Consider the following 17,056-nt stretch of genomic DNA (forward strand, 5'->3'; position numbering starts at 1 on the left):
TCCTCGCTAGCCTTCCCTCCTCGGTTTTAGGGAAGCAAAGCTTGTACCGTCACTTAAAGCTGTTTTTACCTCCTAGCTGCTATCTCAGCTTGGACTCCGGAGGTTAAGCTGGGCTTATCCCAGCACTTAAGTCAACATTAAGACTTACTCCTCTCCAGCGGGTTGGGAAATCAGGAGATGCACGTGGCAAGAAATAGTCTGGGCTTATTTTCATGGCTGGGTTGGGTGCGTAGGGCGAACGACGCTGAAAAAAGGAGCAGAAAATCCCCCCCAAAATGCAATAAACCCCCCAAAATACAGCAAGATTGATCGGACTCGCCTTAGAGGCGGTGCTGGCAACGCTTCCCAGCGATCCTCCGCTTTTTTAGGGTTGTGTTTGTCTGGGATAAGCCCAGAGTCTGAAGTCTTTGAACATATTTACCTACTTTAATGTATTTTTAATAGAACCAGGCTTTATTTTTCTGGAAGGAGGTTGAAAGGTTTTGACGGAGCGTTTCAGGGTGACTCTGGCGATCAGAAAATTAAATCATTTTGTGCTAAATTCTGCCCTGGTTTGATGGGGGGAAGGAAAACCGCCCGTATTTATGCTCTTAAATGAGTTTTTTCATCCAGTTTCTCTTTATTTCTGCCAAGCTCACGATAGCATCAACCAAAATAAACCGTGTTTATCCGACCCTCCTTACGGTGTAGCGTCAACTTTGGCCAACCCCAACTCCTCCCAACCCCAGAGCCTTGACCCCGGCGTCCCGTCTCCCGGCGGAACCCCTCCGAAAAAGCACTCGCCCGTTGAACCCATCGGCTCCAAATCCCAAAGGCGCCAAAATGGTGGTTTTCTTTAAAATTCTCTTTTGCCTTTTTCCCCCGCCCGAAGCCGGTGATAGCTCCTCAGCCGGATAGCAGGGTCCTCCACCACGTTGTGTTTCGGGTGATGATTTATAGGGATGATCTCGGGGATCTCCTCCGGAGCGCGGCGCCGGGGCCGTCAGGTGTCAGGTGGGAGTTTTCGGGATGTGCCGGTGCCAACCCCTTCTCGTTCCAACGAGCAGCGCCTAATTAAAACCTAGAAAGGCACCAAAATCTCCTCCGCGCCGCTCACTCTGCCAAAAACCCGCCTCCGGTGGAGCGGGAAATGCTCGTTTTTGAGTGTTTCTCCCCAAACGGTGGCTGGGTGGAGGCGGCGGAGCGCGGGGTTGCTCTTGTGTTCGAGTTTTTACACGTTTTTGTCCTCTTTTTGGCCGCTTTCCCCCAAATCCGACGTCTCTCCGGTGTTTGCCGTCCCAGCTGTGGGTGTTTGGGATTCGGTTGGCCGACGTAGACCGACGTTATCCGGGTCGGGCTCCCGCTCCGGGGCTTGGAAAGGGCTTAACCAGCACGGCCCCGGCGCGGATACCCTCGGTCTGGGCCGGAGATCTGACCCGTAGCGCTTTGGGTAGGAGGTTAATTAAGAGAATTAATCTCTTCTAGGCAATTAATTTCCAATGCCGATGGCTTTTTGCTCTCCTGAACCTTTTTTTTTCTCCCTTTCTGATAAAACCCACGGTGAAAACCTGTGGCCGCAGGGATTTGCCCAGTATCCCGTCGATCTCCGTCCCGGCATTTGCAGTGTTACCCCTTGGATCACTTTGAAGTTGGATTTTAAGACCTTCTCTGACTTTTTAAAAGACCTTTTAGGATGCTTGAAGACATTTTAAGACCTTTTAAGGTTTTTTAAGATGTTTTAAAAGACGTTTTAAGGCGTATTTTTGACACGATACTTTTCAAAGACCTTTTAAGGTGCTTTAAGATGATTTAAAAGGCCTTTTAAGATGTTTTAAGGTGTATTTTTGACACAAGCTGTTTAAAAGGTCTTTTAAGGTGCTTTAAGACATTTTAAAAGACTTTTAAAGATGTTTCAAGGCATATTTTTGACACAGTACTTTTCAAAGACCTTTTAAGGTGCTTTAAAAGACCTTTTAAGGCATATTTTTGACACGATGCATTTAAAAGACCTCTTAAAAGGCCTTTTAAGAGGTTTTAAGGTGTAATTTTGACACAGTGCGTTTAAAAGACCTTTTAAGGTGCTTTAACATGTTTTGAAAGACCTTTTAAGATGTTTTAAGGTGTATTTTTGATGCAAGGTGTTTAAAAGGTCTTTTAAGGTGCTTTAAGATGTTTTAAAAGACCTTTTAAGGCATATTTTTGACACAATAAATTTAAAGACCTCTTAAAAGACCTTTTAAGGTGCTTTAAGATGTTCTGAAAGACCTTTTAAGACGTTTTAACGTGTATTTTTGACACAGTGCATTTAAAAGACCTTTTAAGGTGGTTTAAGATGTTTTAAAAGACCTTTTAAGGCATATTTTTGACGCAATAAATTTAAAAGACCTTTTAAAAGGCCTTTTAAGATTTTTCAAGGCGTATTTTTGACACAGCGCCTTGACGATGACGTTAATTTAACGGCCCGGAGTGGGACGGGGCCGTTAGTTTTGCCATTGTAAAATACTCGTGTATTTATTTTTCGGGGAGGATGACGGTGGCAGCCCCCGCGCTGGCTTAAGCGGAGAATAAGATTTCAGATTTTGCTGGTGGACTTCAAAATCTACCTTGCAAATTTTAATAAGCTCTGGTATTTTAACAGTCTTGTCTCTCAGCGAGGCTCTTGCGTGCCCACTGAGCCGCCGTCCCGGAGGAGTCACTTTGCGCGATCGGTATTTGCGATTTTAAAATCGGTGGCGACCGCCGGTAACCTGGGATTAATTTTTTTGTTTTTATTTAAACCTTGGGGTTTTTTTGCGTTTGCTTGGGTTCACCCTCAAAAAACGAGGCGTCCGATGCTCACGCCTACGAGCAAGCGCGGCCGCGATGGAATTATAGACTAGAACTAACTGCGATTAATTGCAGCTTCGTTTTTATTCCCTTTAAAACGTCGTTTTGCTGCTCAGCAGCGGCTCCCGCCAGCTGCCTCTTGCCTTTTTGCAACCCAGAGCTTTTAAAACCCGAAGGATTTTTATTTTTCCCGCTTGAATCTGTGCGACGTCTCCAGCCCTGGGTGTAGCTGGCGATTAAACACGTAATTTTATTAAATCAGGAGTGTTTTTTGCTGAAAATCTGCTGAAACTCTGAAAATAGGAGGCTTCAAAGGGAGGAAGAGAATAATAATACTGGTTTTAGAGCGTAGGAGATGGGACTGAGCCTTGGCCTTGAGCTCTGAGAAGCCGGAGGTGCTGATCGAGAGGGTTATTCCGGTTTAACTCGTCGTAATTAGCAATTAGTGGATGCAAATGACCCCAAACTCCATCCTGGAAGCATCTAGGTAGGATTTTTTGCTTGCAAACAGCCGGGAACGAGCTCTCCGAGCAGCTCGGGTGCTTCTCCCGGCTTCGAGCGTCGGCGCTTGGGCTGGACTGTGGTTGGTGCTCAGGAGACTTAAAACCTGGCCTAGTTTTGGTGGGCACCAGATTTTGGGTTGCTTAACGGCAAACCGGACGGGCTCTGCCTCTTCGTCCTCACCGCTCGGCTGAGCGGGGTTATTTTAGGAGAAGCTTCCCGAGACCCGTGGAAAGACCGGTCGAGGGGGGAGGAATCACGCAGCCGCAATAATTAATAGTAGCGATTAGAACTTCAGCGCTTAAATCTGAGCCTCGGTTAGTTCCCGGTCGCTAGTTTTGCTTTTCTTCTGAAAATTCCTGAAGGAAAATCGCTTTTATCTGCGCGGTTTTTTTTGCAGTTGCGTAAATGAAAAAGGTTTGCGGCTCGCTCGAGGCTTCAGCAGCGCGGTTACGTTTTATTAAGGGTTAAAAAACGGGGTTAGAGCTGGCTCAGCAATGCTGGAAAACCCGTTTGTGGGATTGCGGAGCTGCCTCCAGCAGATCTTCTAAGTGCTTCTGCTAAGGAGTTACTAGTTCTGTCTTTAGTAGGAGAGACCTTACGTAAGGCTGGGTTAGCAGTGGGTTAGGACTTCATTCCGTCTCAGAGTTGAAGATCTACCTCTCGGGTTTAATTCTGGGGTAGCCGGGTTTAATTCGGAAATATCTGAGTTTAAATCACAGGTACCTGTTTTTAATTTAAAAGTACTTGAGTTTAATTTAGAGCTACTTGGGTTTAATTCAGAGCTTCGTAGGTTTAAATCACAGGTAACCTGGGTTTAATTCAGAGGTACCCGAGTTTTATTTGCAGGTACCTGAGTTTAATTCAGAAGTACCCAGAATTTGCAGGCACCTGGCTTTAATTCAAAGGTACCCAGGTTTAGTTCGCAGACAGGTTTAATTCATAGTTAGCTGGGCTTAATCCACGTGTACCGGGTTTAATCTGCAGGTACCTTGATTTGATTCAAAGTTACATGGGTTTAATTCGCAGGCACCTGGTTTTAATTTCAAGTTTTAAATCACAGGTACCCAGGTTTAACCCGCAGGTACCTGTGGCTGCCGCTGTAGCATTGGCTCTGGTTAAGCTCAGTTCCAGCCACCGAGGTACACCCCGCGTCCTCCACGCGCTGGCTTATTTTAGTGAGTTTTAATCCTAGATCCATTTTCCTCCGAGTTCGAGAGGGAGGCGGATTGATTTAACCCAACCATTCGTTTTTTCAAGCCAATTTGCTCCTTTTTGCCCCATTCCCAGGCTCGGTTTTTATGCCGCAGTGTACGATAGGAAGCACTTAGAGTCCCTCGTTGACCTGCCACAAGTCTTCCCCCAGCTTATCACCACCTTATTTGCTCGGCAGGAACGGGCACAGACCTCTTAGGCTCGGTTTAGCCGCGGTTACCCATGGCAAGGTGCCACGGCGCAAGTACAGGCAGGAACTGTGGCCGTGCCGGTTAATCTTGGCTTAGAAGAAACTCAGACCATTGACGTTGTGCGGGCAGGGAGTCGCGTAACAGGCAGCGAGGCTTTACGCCGCCACCGGCAGCACCTCTGTGCCGATAACGGTGCCAAAAAAAACCCCAAATCCCTTTAGTTTCACCCTAGAAACGCTTCGCGATCGCTTTGCTCAAGGATGGGTCTCACCAGAAAGTCTCCCAGGGGCCGTGCGGCGCCTCGTGGTGACGCCGCGGGGTCCCGGTTTGCCGGCGGTGACGCGTCTTCGCCGCGGCGGAGTGGCTGCGCCGGCTCCGGGTTGAGCATCTCCTCCTTGGGTGCAGCACCCAATGCCCCGTCGAGTGGCTTTTGGGTCAAATTAGGCAAATTTTGGTGTATTCAATGGGATTTGGAGAATAACAGCCGACGCAGCCGTTCCTCCGGCAGCGCCGCGGTCGCCGGCGTCCCTGATTTTGGGGGGATTTGTGGGGTCTGTGGGGTGGATGAAGCCACCGCTCTATCTCCAGGAGCAGAATTAGTTAAAATTAGTATTTTCCACTAACAAAAACCATCCACCACTGAATCCAGGAGGCCCCATCATGGCTCAGCTGCCCTAAAACCCAATAGAGAGTCCCTTTTATATCAAAAAAATCTTATTTAAAACCAATATTGTATCAAAAAGTTGCTTCTGGGTGTGGTTTTTTTTTAAACTCAAGTCACTTTTCGCATTTATTCTATTTTCCCCAGATAAGTTTGTTATTTTCCCAGGAGACGCGGGGGGGGAATTATGTGGGACCGTGATTTTATTGGAATGTATAAACTGCATGTTTTTAGCAAACTTGTAATTTTAGATCTATTTTTTCCCTGAATGCACCAGCCTGTTGGAAAATCGGGATGAATTTAACTACAAACAAACTGTTTCCGTAACCGCTTTTATTTAGATTCCTCCCCCCCCTTATCCTTGATCTGCTACAAATACTTTATATAAATCTGTTTATTTTTATATTATCTCTGCATGCTTTGGATTTTGCAGCCATGTAATCACCAGCTTCTCCCCCCCACCCCCCAAAAAAAAGAGAAAAACAGGTAAAAATTGTATAGCTTTGGTATTTTTATCTTTAAATAATAAAATCAATAAAGTGGCTTCCTATGGAAAATGCACTTTTTTTGTATAATCATGGTATTTTAACCAATAATATGGAAATTATGATGATAGTGAACCGCATGTCAGTGTTGTGCCATTCCAGGTCAATTTGGGTGGGAGTAAAAGACGAGGATTTAGGGAAAAATAAAATACATACACGTGGCTGTCGACACGCCAGCGGGAGCGGAGCCTCGTGCACCGGTTTAACCTTTCTGCTCTAAAAACATCGCGAAATGAAATGAAATTACCTTTGTTGTTTTTTTTTTAAATTCCTGGTGATTTTTAGCCCCTCGGATGAGGTTTAACCGGCCAGTGTGAAACGGCGTCGGGCTCGGAGATGGGATGGGGCTTCTTGTCGGCGCTCTTCCTCGCCGGGGAGACGCCGGTAGAGCCGTTGAACCGCACAACACCAACTGTAGCCCAGCGACGTCTTCAGCGGTGAAGAAGCTTCATCCTTCGGTGGGGTTGGCATCTCCGAAGTCGCCAGTGCCACCGGGTGATTCCCCTGGGACCGTCGTGGCTTTGGTGCTCATGGTCTCCGTTGGCTTCTTCTTGGCCGTGAAGACATCTCTGGCCAGCGTGAAACACTATCGGCGTCAGAGATAGGATGAGGCTTCTTCTTGGTGCTCTTGCTCCCCGGGGAGATGCTGAACCACACGATACCGACTGTGACCCAACAACCGTCTTCAGCAGTGAAGAAGGGTCATCCTTCGTTTGGGTTAGGCAAGCTCATTGCGTCTCTGAAATCACCGATGCCACCAGGTGATCGCCCTGGGACCGTCGTGGCTTTGCCGGTCATGGTCTCCGTTGGCTTTGTCTTCTTGGTGAAGGGTCTCCCAAAGCATCCGTTTGCCGGCGGGTGCTTTCAGCCACGGTTGCGGTTCCACGCGGCAGGATTCACCCATCCTGCTCCAAGGTCTCGCCTCGGTTCGTTGTGGCGATACGTTCGGCTTGTACCGACAGCGATGGCAAAGCCTCCGCCAAAGAGGCTCCCCTGGGACAACTGCCGGGTCTTGGCATGTCGGGGGATGGATGGAGAAGAGCGCAACCACCTTCCCCGCCGGAGCAACGACGGAGAAGAAGTGGGTTTGGAGCAGCTGATGCTCGTGGCTGAGCCGTAGCGGCTCCTCTTCCCACCCAAAATGGGAGCAGGGATGTGCTCGGCCAAGACACTGCCATATCACGCAGCTTTTTTCGGGAACAGATGCTTAATCCCTCCTGATCCCGGCTTAGTCCGTGGCTTTTCTCCTCTCTTCCCACCCGACACCTCCGCTCTGCGGCTTTGGGTTTTCTTTCCATGAGTGCTTTTATCCTGATTGAAGAGGATGAGAGAGAAACTGGGGGGCTCCATGCAGCCGCCTCCGCTCCCCATTCGTTGTGCCCCAGATGTATCTTATCCGTAGGGAGCATTTGCCGGAGAAACTTGTGTCCCCTTCTTGTCCCTGCTTCTTCTCCGGCATCAGAGGGATGAGCGGTGAAGCCCTGCAAAGCGCTTTCCCTCTTGAGGGGAGAAGACATCAGGTCTTGGTCTTTCTGGAAGGTGGGTTCACAGCCGGCATCCATCCAGAGCCGTGGAGACCCACCTGGAGCTATGGGCCACCCAGCCAGACCTGCGGATGCCCATCTAGAGCTATGGATGCCCACCTGGAGCTGTGGACACCCAGGTGAAGCTGGGGATGCCAATCAGGATCCACGGACACCCATCTGGAGCTGGGGATGCCCATCTGGAGCCATGGAATGCCAATCAGGATCCATGGATGCCCATCCAAAGACATGGACAGTCATCAGGAGCTCTGGATGCCAGTATGGGTCTATGGACACACATCAGGAGCTGCGCATGGCCATCCAGAGCTGCAGATGCCTGCCTAGAGCCATGGAATGCCAATCAGGATCCATGGAGACCCATCTGGATCTGTGCATGGCCATCCAGAGCTTGCAGATGCCCCTCTGGAGCCGTGGATGCCAATCAGGATCCATGGAGACCCATCAGGAGCTGCAGATGCCCATCTGGGTCCATGGACACCCATCAGGAGCTGTGGATGGCCATCCAGAGCTGCAGATGCCCGCCTGGAGCCGTGGATGCCAATCAGGATCCATAGACACCCATCAGGAGCTGCAGATGCCCATCTGGGTCCATGGACACCCATCTGTATCTGTGCATGGCCATCCAGAGCTGCAGATGCCCGCCTGGAGCCGTGGATGCCAATCAGGATCCATGGAGACCCATCAGGAGCTGTGGGTGCCCATCTGCATCAGTAGATGCCAGTTTGGAGCCATGGATGCCGATTGGGATCCACAGATGCCTGCCCAGATCCATGGAAACCCATTGGATTCCTGGACACCCATTGGATCCACAGGCACCCATCCAGGTCCCTGGACACCCATCGGATCCACAGAAGCCCATTGGATGCATGGAAACCCGTTGGATCCACGGACACCCATTGGATCCACGGACACCCATCAGATACATGGACACCCATCGGATCCACGGATACCTATCCGGATCCATGGAAACCCATTGGATCCATGGAAGCCCATCAGATCCATGGACACCCATTGGCTCCCCGGACACCCATCGGAACCAGGGAGACCCATCGGATCCACCAACACCCATTGGATCCAGGGACACCCATTGGATCCCCGGATACCTATCGGATCCCCAGACACCCTTCGGATCCACAGACACCCTTCAGATCCAGGGACACCCATCGGATCCAGGGACACCCATCGGATCCCCGGACACCCTTCGGATCCAGGGACTCCCATTGGATCCCTGGACACCCTTCAGATCCATGGACACCCTTCAGATCCAGGGACACCCATCGGATCCACCAACACCCATTGGATCCAGGGACACCCATTGGATCCCCGGATACCTATCGGATCCCCGGACACCCTTCAGATCCAGGGACACCCATCGGATCCCTGGACACCCTTCGGATCCAGGGACACCCATCGGATCCCCGGACACCCTTCAGATCCAGGGACACCCATCGGATCCCTGGACACCCTTCGGATCCAGGGACACCCATCGGATCCCCGGACACCCTTCGGATCCCCGGACACCCATCGGATCCCTGGACACCCATCGGATCCATGGACACCCTTCAGATCCACGGACACCCTTCGGATCCACGGACACCCATCAGATCCACGGACACCCTTCGGATCCCCGGACACCCTTCAGATCCAGGGACACCCATCGGATCCGTTTGGAGCCGTGGACGGCCACCCAGACCCACGACCAGCCAAGGCCGGCATCGCAGTGCCCTGAGGAACCCCACCTCTCCTCTCCCCGCCCCCCCGGCGGCACTTTAATCCCCGCCGCGCTTCTCACCGTGTCCCTGGGTGCCGGCGTCCCCTGCGACCTTCCTCTTCCTCTCTCCCGCCTCTGTTATCCGTGGATCTGGGCTGCAACGCCAGGGATCCTCAACCACGGGCTCAAAAAGCCTTGTCTACCTTAAAAACAAGTACTTTATTTAAAGCCAAGCATTTGCAGGTGGATTAACGGGAGCCGAGCGTCCCCGCAGCGCCTGGCACTGAGATCTTCCCTTCTCCCCTTCCCAACCATTTTATGGTTGGGTGTTTTTTCTCCCCCAAAAAACTACTTTTTTATCTCCTTTAGCCTTAAAACCCGCAGAACGGCGTCACGTCGGCCCATCACCCGGCCTCTGGGCACGCTCCGGTGCCGATACTGGTCACCGGCGCTGCCTTATAATTAAACAAAAGCAGAGACGAAGGCGTAAAGTTAAGAAATTCATTTAATTTCTGGAGGGATTTAAGAGAAAATCCCATTTGGGAGACGCTCCCCGGGCACCGGGCGCTTCCCCCCGCGCCCCGAAAATGGTCGCGGCGAGGGTTTAGTCCGTCACGTTTTGCCAGGCACATCCAAACACTGCGCCAAATAAAGGCAAAAATCCCACCGCCGAGGGATTTTTGGGGCTGGGTGAGCGCTCTTGGACGATGTCTTGGGTTTTTTGCTTTGATAATTCCCTGTTCCTTGGCCCGGTTTAGGGAGGAAATCCTGGGAAATTGTCGCTCCGGACCCAAACTCAAGCCAGTTGTTTGCGATGACGATGCTTTAAAAATATCCCCAGCGGGGAGGAGGCGTGAGAGATCATCCCGCGGGAAGCTGGCAAACCCAAACTTTCCGCGGATTTAGGAGGGAAGGGGGATGGAAAATCGCTGTTTGCGTAGCCGGGATATTTGATACCTTATTTTTTTTTATTCCTCCTGCCAAGTCTCTCGCTCCTTATCTCCCCCTTCAGAGCAAGACAACATTCCTGGAATAGCTGAGTCTGATTGAGCAATGGTTTTTCTTGGCTGTTGGGTCCTCCTCCACCGCGAAGATGCCGGTGGAAGGAGCCCAGGGGTCTTCGCCTTCGGTTTTTTCTCCTTTTTGCTACAGTTTTCTCCTTGCGATGGCAGGGGGGTGAAAACCCCGAGCCTCCGGGCGGGAGGGACCTGGGGAAATCCAGCCTAAAACCTTCTACTTTGCCGCCGTTGGTACTGAATCGGTGCCGTTGGGTTTTTAATGGGGGTGATGGGGTCGAGCGGCACCGCTGGGGTACTAACGTTTGCTCTGTTCCCCCTTTTTTTTTTTTTTTTTGGCAGAAATGGCACCTAAATTGAAGAAAAAAGGGCATTCGGGGCGAGAGCAGAAAAAGGTAGGAGACGGCGCGTCCTTCTCATTTCGCTTGAGTTGGGATTGAATCCCCAGGGAGGTTCAGGAGCGCCGGCAACGCCGGCACGCTCCGCCGGGTTGATGCCCTCCCCCGTGCTTGGCCAAGAAGGCTTTTGGTTTGCTTGGAAGCTCCCCCAAGCCAGCGCCGGTTTGGGGGGGCCTACGGTTGAAAGGACACGTTTTGGTGACTGGGAGGGTATTTTGGTGACTGGGAGGGTATTTTGGTGACCGAGAATGCATTTTGGTGACCGGAACGGTGTTTTGGTAACTCACCGGTGGTTTTTTTTCTCCCTCTCTTAGCATCACCATCACCACCATCAACCGGTGCAGCAGCAACCGCCGCCGCCGCAGCCTCCGCCGCCGCCGCAACCGCAGCAGCCCCCTCCACCCCCTCCGCTGCCGCAGCCTTTACCGCCGCAGCCGTTGCCTCCCCAGCAGCCCCCGCCGCCGCCCCCGCCGCCTCCTGTCCCTCAACAAGCTCCTCCGCCGATGAAGTCTTCTCCTCCGCCTTTCGTCCCCGCGCAAGTCCCCGTCCTGGAGCACCCGCTGCCGGGGAATATGTTCGACACCATGACGCATTTCACCCAACCCATCATGCATCTTCCTCAACCGGAGATGCCGCCCCATCTCCCCCAGCCGCCCGAGCACAGCACTCCTCCCCACCTCAACCAGCATGCCGTGGTGTCTCCTCCAGGTGAGCGCGGCTTCTTGGGACGAGCCCTGACGCGTGGTCCTTCCTCAAGCTGGGAGGAAGACGGTGGCGTTGGGCGGGGGTTTATTCCTCCTGGAAGACGACTGGGGTGGAGGAGCGGCGGGTGGGCAGGGGGAGGTTCTCCACTCCCGATGTCCGCGGTGCCACCGTGTCCTTCCCTTTCTCCCCAGCTTTGCACAACGCTCTGCCTCAGCAGCCCTCGAGACCCAGTAACCGAGCTGCGGCGCTGCCCCCGAAGCCTTCGCGTCCGCCGGCCGTCTCGCCGGCCATCAGCCAGCAACCCATGCTTCCTCAACCGCCTCTGCCCCAACCTCCCCAGGTCCTGCTGGAGGACGAAGAACCTCCTCCGCCGCACCACAACCTGCCTCTGAGCACCAGCCAGATGCAGCTCTACCTTCAGCAGCTGCAAAAAGTGCAGCCGCAGACTCCTCTTCTCCCTTCAGTGAAGGTCCAGTCGCAACCGCAGCCGCCCCTGCAGCCGCCGGCTCACCCCGCGGTGCAGCAGCTGCAGCACCAGCCGCCGCCGCGGCCCATGCACATGCAACCCATGCCCTTCCCATCCCACATCCCCCAACCCCAACCGCCGCCGCAGCAACATCCGCCCCCGCAGCCGCCCCCGCCGCCCCCGCCGCCGCAGCCGGCCAAACCGCAGCAGGTCATCCAGCATCACCCGTCGCCGCGGCACCATAAGCCTGATCCCTACTCGACCGGTGAGCGGGAGTCGGGGACGGCGGTTGAGTCTACGGCTCGAGCCAAGTTGCATTGCGGGATGAGGAGGGGGTTCGGGGCGGTGGGGGCGGTTTCCGTGCGTCCTTTGGGGTCCACCAGCACCCGTCGGTAGATGGTGGTGAGTGCGGACGAAACCCCGGTTAGCCAGAGCCTGACGTGACGGCCTGGCGAGGCCTCTTTCCATCTCGGATCTTGATGAGCTCAAGTTTTTGAGGATATCAAGTGTTTGAGGATCTTGAGGATCTCATTTTTGAGGATATCAAGTCTTTGAGGATCTTGAGGATCTCATTTTTGAGGATCTCAAGTCTTTGAGGATCTTGAGGATCTCATTTTTGAGGATATCAAGTCTTTGAGGATCTTGAGGATCTCATTTTCGAGGATCTTGAGGTTCTCAGATCTTTGAGGAACTCAAGGATCTCGTTTTTGACAATCTTGAGGATCTCAAGTGTTGGTGGATCTGGAGGCTCTCAAATTTTTGAGGAACTCAATCTCAGATCTTTGAGGAACTCGAACTCGAGGAACTCAAGGATCTCAAGTTTTTGAGGATCTCGAGGATCTCAAGTTTTTGTGGATCTCGAGGTTCTCAAATCTTTGAGAAACTCAATCTCAAATCTTTGAGAAAATCAAGGACTCATGTTCTTAAGGATCTCAGGAACCACCTTTCTGAGGAATGAGAATCTGGAGTTTTCTGAGAAACTGAAGGGTCTCAAGTCTTTGAGGAATTCAAGGATCTCAAGCTTTTGAGGAACTCAAGGACCTCATTTTTGAGGGTCTCAAGAGTCTCGAATTTTCCAGGATCTCAAAGTTTTTGAGGATCTTGAGGATCTCAAGTTTTTGAGGAACTCGAGGACCGCATTTTTGAGGATTTCAAGGCTCTCAAACCTTGGAGGACCTCAAGTTTTTGAGAATCTCAAGGTTCTCAAATCTTCGAAGACCTCAAGGATCTCAAGTGTAGGAGTCCCGGCACAGCTCTGATGTCGCAGAGCGCCGGCCTTGCGATCGTCACCCTCCCAGCTGGGTGCCAGCATTGGGTGGTCTCTCACGAGGAGGCAGGGGGTCCGCTCCCTGCTCTTAGAGGAGGTCAAGGCTGTGGATGCCCCGTGGGGGCTTTCCCGGCATTTCTTGGAGCGCAGCCTCCGATAACGCAGCTCCTTGGCTGCGAGGAGGAGGAGAAGGGACGATCTGGGAGGGAAACGCGGTGCGATGACCTCTCAGGAATCGGAGGAAGCAGCTGGGATAAGGTGGCCGTGGGGCTCAGCCTTCAAGGTTGGCTTGGGAGATCCCAGATGCTTTCAAGACCAGGCGCCCGTAAAAACTCTGCGGTTCGAGGAGGTCTCGTTCCAGCTTCTGCTGGGCTGCGTGGTTCCTCGGGTTGTGACCCGTTGGGTCCTTGCTCCTGAAGTCACCCCCGCGGGCGTAGGTAGGGCAGAGTCCGTGGATTTGAAGGGATGGAGCCAGGTGAGGGCAGGCAGCGCTTGGAGACGCTTCTCCTGCCTGCAGAGCTGCCCAAGACGGCCAGCTTGGACGCGGCGGCCGAGACGGAGCCCGCTGGCTCCCGAAAACCTCCCGTTGCTCGTGGAGCCAACGCGTCCTGCCTCCGTGGCCCTGGGCAGGGGGAGGTGCAGGCAGGGAGGAGTGCAGGCAGGGCAGTGTCGGTGCTTGGGTGTCCCAGGGGAGCGGTTTTACAGTCAGGAACGTTGATGGGTCACCAGAAGAACAAGCAGAAGGGATCAAATTATGAGGGGACACCACGAACGGACATCGCCGAGGCGGGACGAGCCGCCGCACAGCCTTGGAGCGTCTTCTGCTCCCCGGCGTTCGCTCACGGCGGCGCCAAATTTCGGAGGGACCGGCTGGAAGGAGGTGGCTGGGGTCCCTTGGGGACATCCCAGGGCCACCACGCTTCAGTTGGGAAGAGGGGGTTGTCCGACGGGGCGATGGCGTGCGCCGACCGGCTTTTTTTCGGGTGATGTTTGGCGTACCGGTGGTGACGACGGTTAACTGATTGATGCCAAACTGTTCCCAGGTCACTTGAGGGAAGCCCCTTCCCCTCTCATGATGCATTCCCCACAGATGCCGCAGTTCCAGGGTTTGGTCCACCAGTCACCACCTCAACAAACTATCCAGCCAAAAAAACAGGTAAAAAGGAAAGCAGAGCACCCAACCGCGGGGGTCCCAACCAACGGGGACCATCGTCTTCCCACCACCGGCTTGGGAGCAAGCGCCGAGAGCCCAGGGGCCGTTGGCCAGCGGTTTGCATCGGGAATTTGGGAATGGGGGGGACGAGGGAAGGGCGTGACCGGACGTTTCCTGACCCTTTTTTCCCCGTGGTAGGAGATGAGAGCCGCCTCCGTCGTCCAATCTCAGCCCATGGTGGTGAAGGAGGAGAAGATGCATTCGCCCGTCATCCGTAACGAGACCTTCAGTCCCCCGTTGCGGCAAGATCCGCCGAAGCACCCGGAGAGCATCAAACCGCCCGCCCACATCCCGCAACGTGAGTCTGGGGACGCGCCGGTGCCGCTGCTCCCTCGGTTTTGGTGGCGGAGACCCCCATCTCCCCTCAGTTTTGGGGGCTGAGACCCCCGTCGCCCCCCTTTCTCAGGGGGAGAGAACCCCATCGTGCCCTATTTCAGTGGCTGAGACCCCATCACCACCCATTTTGGTAGCTGAGACCCCCATCACGCCCCATTTTGGTAGCTGAGACCCCCATCACGCCCCATTTGCATAGCTGAGACCCCATTGACACCCCATCAACCCCCCAGTATTGATGGTGGAGACCCCATCACCCCCCATTTTGGTAGCTGAGACCCCCATCACGCCCCATTTGCATAGCTGAGACCCCATTGACACCCCATCAACCCCCCATTTTGGAGGTGGAGACCCCATCAACCCCCCATTTTGGAGGTGGAGACCCCCACCACCCCCCATTTTGGTAGCTGAGACCCCCATCACGCCCCATTTGCATAGCTGAGACCCCATTGACACCCCATCAACCCCCCAATATTGATGGTGGAGACCCCATCACCCCCCATTTTGGAGGCGGAGACCCCCATCACCCCCCATTTTGGTAGCTGAGACCCCCATCACGCCCCATTTGCATAGCTGAGACCCCATTGACACCCCATCAACCGCCCCAATATTGATGGTGGAGACCCCATCACTCCCCATTTTGGAGGTGGAGACCCCCATCACCCCCCATTTTGGTAGCTGAGACCCCCATCACGCCCCATTTGCATAGCTGAGACCCCATTGACACCCCATCAACCCCCCATTTTGGAGGTGGAGACCCCATCAACCCCCCATTTTGGAGGCGGAGACCCCCATCACCCCCCATTTTGGTAGCTGAGACCCCCATCACGCCCCATTTGCATAGCTGAGACCCCATTGACACCCCATCAACCCCCCAATATTGATGGTGGAGACCCCATCACCCCCCATTTTGGAGGCGGAGACCCCCATCACCCCCCATTTTGGTAGCTGAGACCCCCATCACGCCCCATTTGCATAGCTGAGACCCCATTGACACCCCATCAACCCCCCCATTTTGGAGGTGGAGACCCCATCACCCCCCATTTTGGAGGTGGAGACCCCCATCACCCCCCATTTTGGTAGCTGAGACCCCATTGACACCCCATCAACCGCCCCAATATTGATGGTGGAGACCCCATCACTCCCCATTTTGGAGGCAGAGACCCCCATCACCCCCCGTTTTGGAGGCAGAGACCCCCATCACCCCCCATTTTGGTAGCTGAGACCCCATTGACACCCCATCATCCCCCCAGTGTTGATGGTGGAGACCCCATCACCCCCCATTTTGGTGGCTGAGACCCCCATCACCCCCAGGTGGTTCCCCCTCGCCGTGGGGCTCTGTGGGGGGGGACCCCCACAACCTCTGATGGGAGCTGCTGGTTTTTAGGGACGGAGATGAAGCCCATGGAGGGGGGACGACCTGTCATCAGACCCCCAGAGCAAAACCCGCCGCCGCCAGGCGTGCAGGAGAAAGATCGGCAGAAACAGGAGCCGAAAACACCCGTCGCCCCTAAAAAGGTAACGTACCCTGGCAAAAATTGGGGGAAAAACTCCCAAAATACAGAATTAAACCTGCCAGACTTAAGCGGGACCGTGTCGGTCGCCTGAATCTTGGTGTACGGCCAAGATTTGGTGTTTTCCACCTCCACATTTCCCGTTCGGAGGTGGAAGGCGCCTAAGGGAGGTTGGAGAGGTGGGGGGTGGGACCCCCAGCACGCTGAGGGACGGGATGCCGTCCTGAGGGACCTGGAGAAGCTCCTCACGAGGTTCCACAAGGGCAAGCGCCAGGTCCCGCACCTGGGTCGGTATCAACAGAGGTTGGGGGATGAAGGGGGTGGAGAGCACCCCCACGGAGAAGGACTGGAGGGCGTCGGGGGATGGAAAGCCGGCCGTGAGCGCTCGCAGCCCAGGATGCCGACGTGTCCTGGGCTGCGTCGGAAGCAGCGTGGGCAGCAGGGCGAGGGAGGTGACTAATACAGAGTCATCGAATCGTTAAGGTTGGAGAAGACCTCGAGGATCATCAAGTCCAACCCCAACCCCAAACCACGTCCCCAGGGGCCACGTCTGGGCGGTGTCTGACCCCCCCAGGGACGGCGACTCCCCCACCTCTCGGGGCAGCCTGTGCCAGGGCCTGACCGCTCTGGCAGGGGAGACATTTCCCCTCACACCCAACCTAAACCTGCCCTGACGCAGCTCGAGGCCGTTCCCTCTCGTCCCATCGCTCGTTCCTTGGGAGCAGAGACCGACCCCCCCTCACTCCAGCCCCTCTCAGGGGGCTGCAGAGAGCGAGAAGGGCTCCCCTCAGCCCCCCCTTCTCCAGGCTAAACCCCCCAGCCCCCTCAGCCGCCCCCCAGCACACTTGTGCTCCAGACCCTGCCCCAGCCCCGCTGCCCTTCTCTGGACACGCTCCAGCCCCTCCAGGCCCTTCTTGTCCCGAGGGGCCCAAACCTGAGCCCAGCATTCGAGGTGGGGCCTCCCCAGTGCC

At 54.3% G+C, this 17,056-nt stretch overlaps 1 protein-coding gene across 5 annotated transcripts in view; it reads left to right on the plus strand.

The window, feature by feature from the left end:
• The window catches only part of BRD4 (bromodomain containing 4), an 86,213-nt gene that overhangs the window by 62,836 nt on the left and 6,321 nt on the right, over positions 1–17,056 (plus strand). For 4 of the 5 annotated variants that reach the window (XM_064437191.1, XM_064437190.1, XM_064437194.1 and 1 more), the window contains exons 14-19: positions 10,532–10,584; positions 10,902–11,295; positions 11,484–12,023; positions 14,069–14,181; positions 14,377–14,536; positions 15,959–16,089. In XM_064437191.1, the coding sequence (XP_064293261.1) occupies positions 10,532–10,584; positions 10,902–11,295; positions 11,484–12,023; positions 14,069–14,181; positions 14,377–14,536; positions 15,959–16,089 (1,391 nt within the window). Of the gene's footprint in view, positions 1–10,531; positions 10,585–10,901; positions 11,296–11,483; positions 12,024–14,068; positions 14,182–14,376; positions 14,537–15,958; positions 16,090–17,056 lie in introns of those variants that run through there. The other variant, XR_010370367.1, reaches the window with a different exon arrangement.

The sequence above is a fragment of the Phalacrocorax carbo genome, chromosome 30 (genome assembly GCF_963921805.1).
Source record: "Phalacrocorax carbo chromosome 30, bPhaCar2.1, whole genome shotgun sequence".
In the NCBI taxonomy this organism is placed as follows: domain Eukaryota; kingdom Metazoa; phylum Chordata; class Aves; order Suliformes; family Phalacrocoracidae; genus Phalacrocorax; species Phalacrocorax carbo.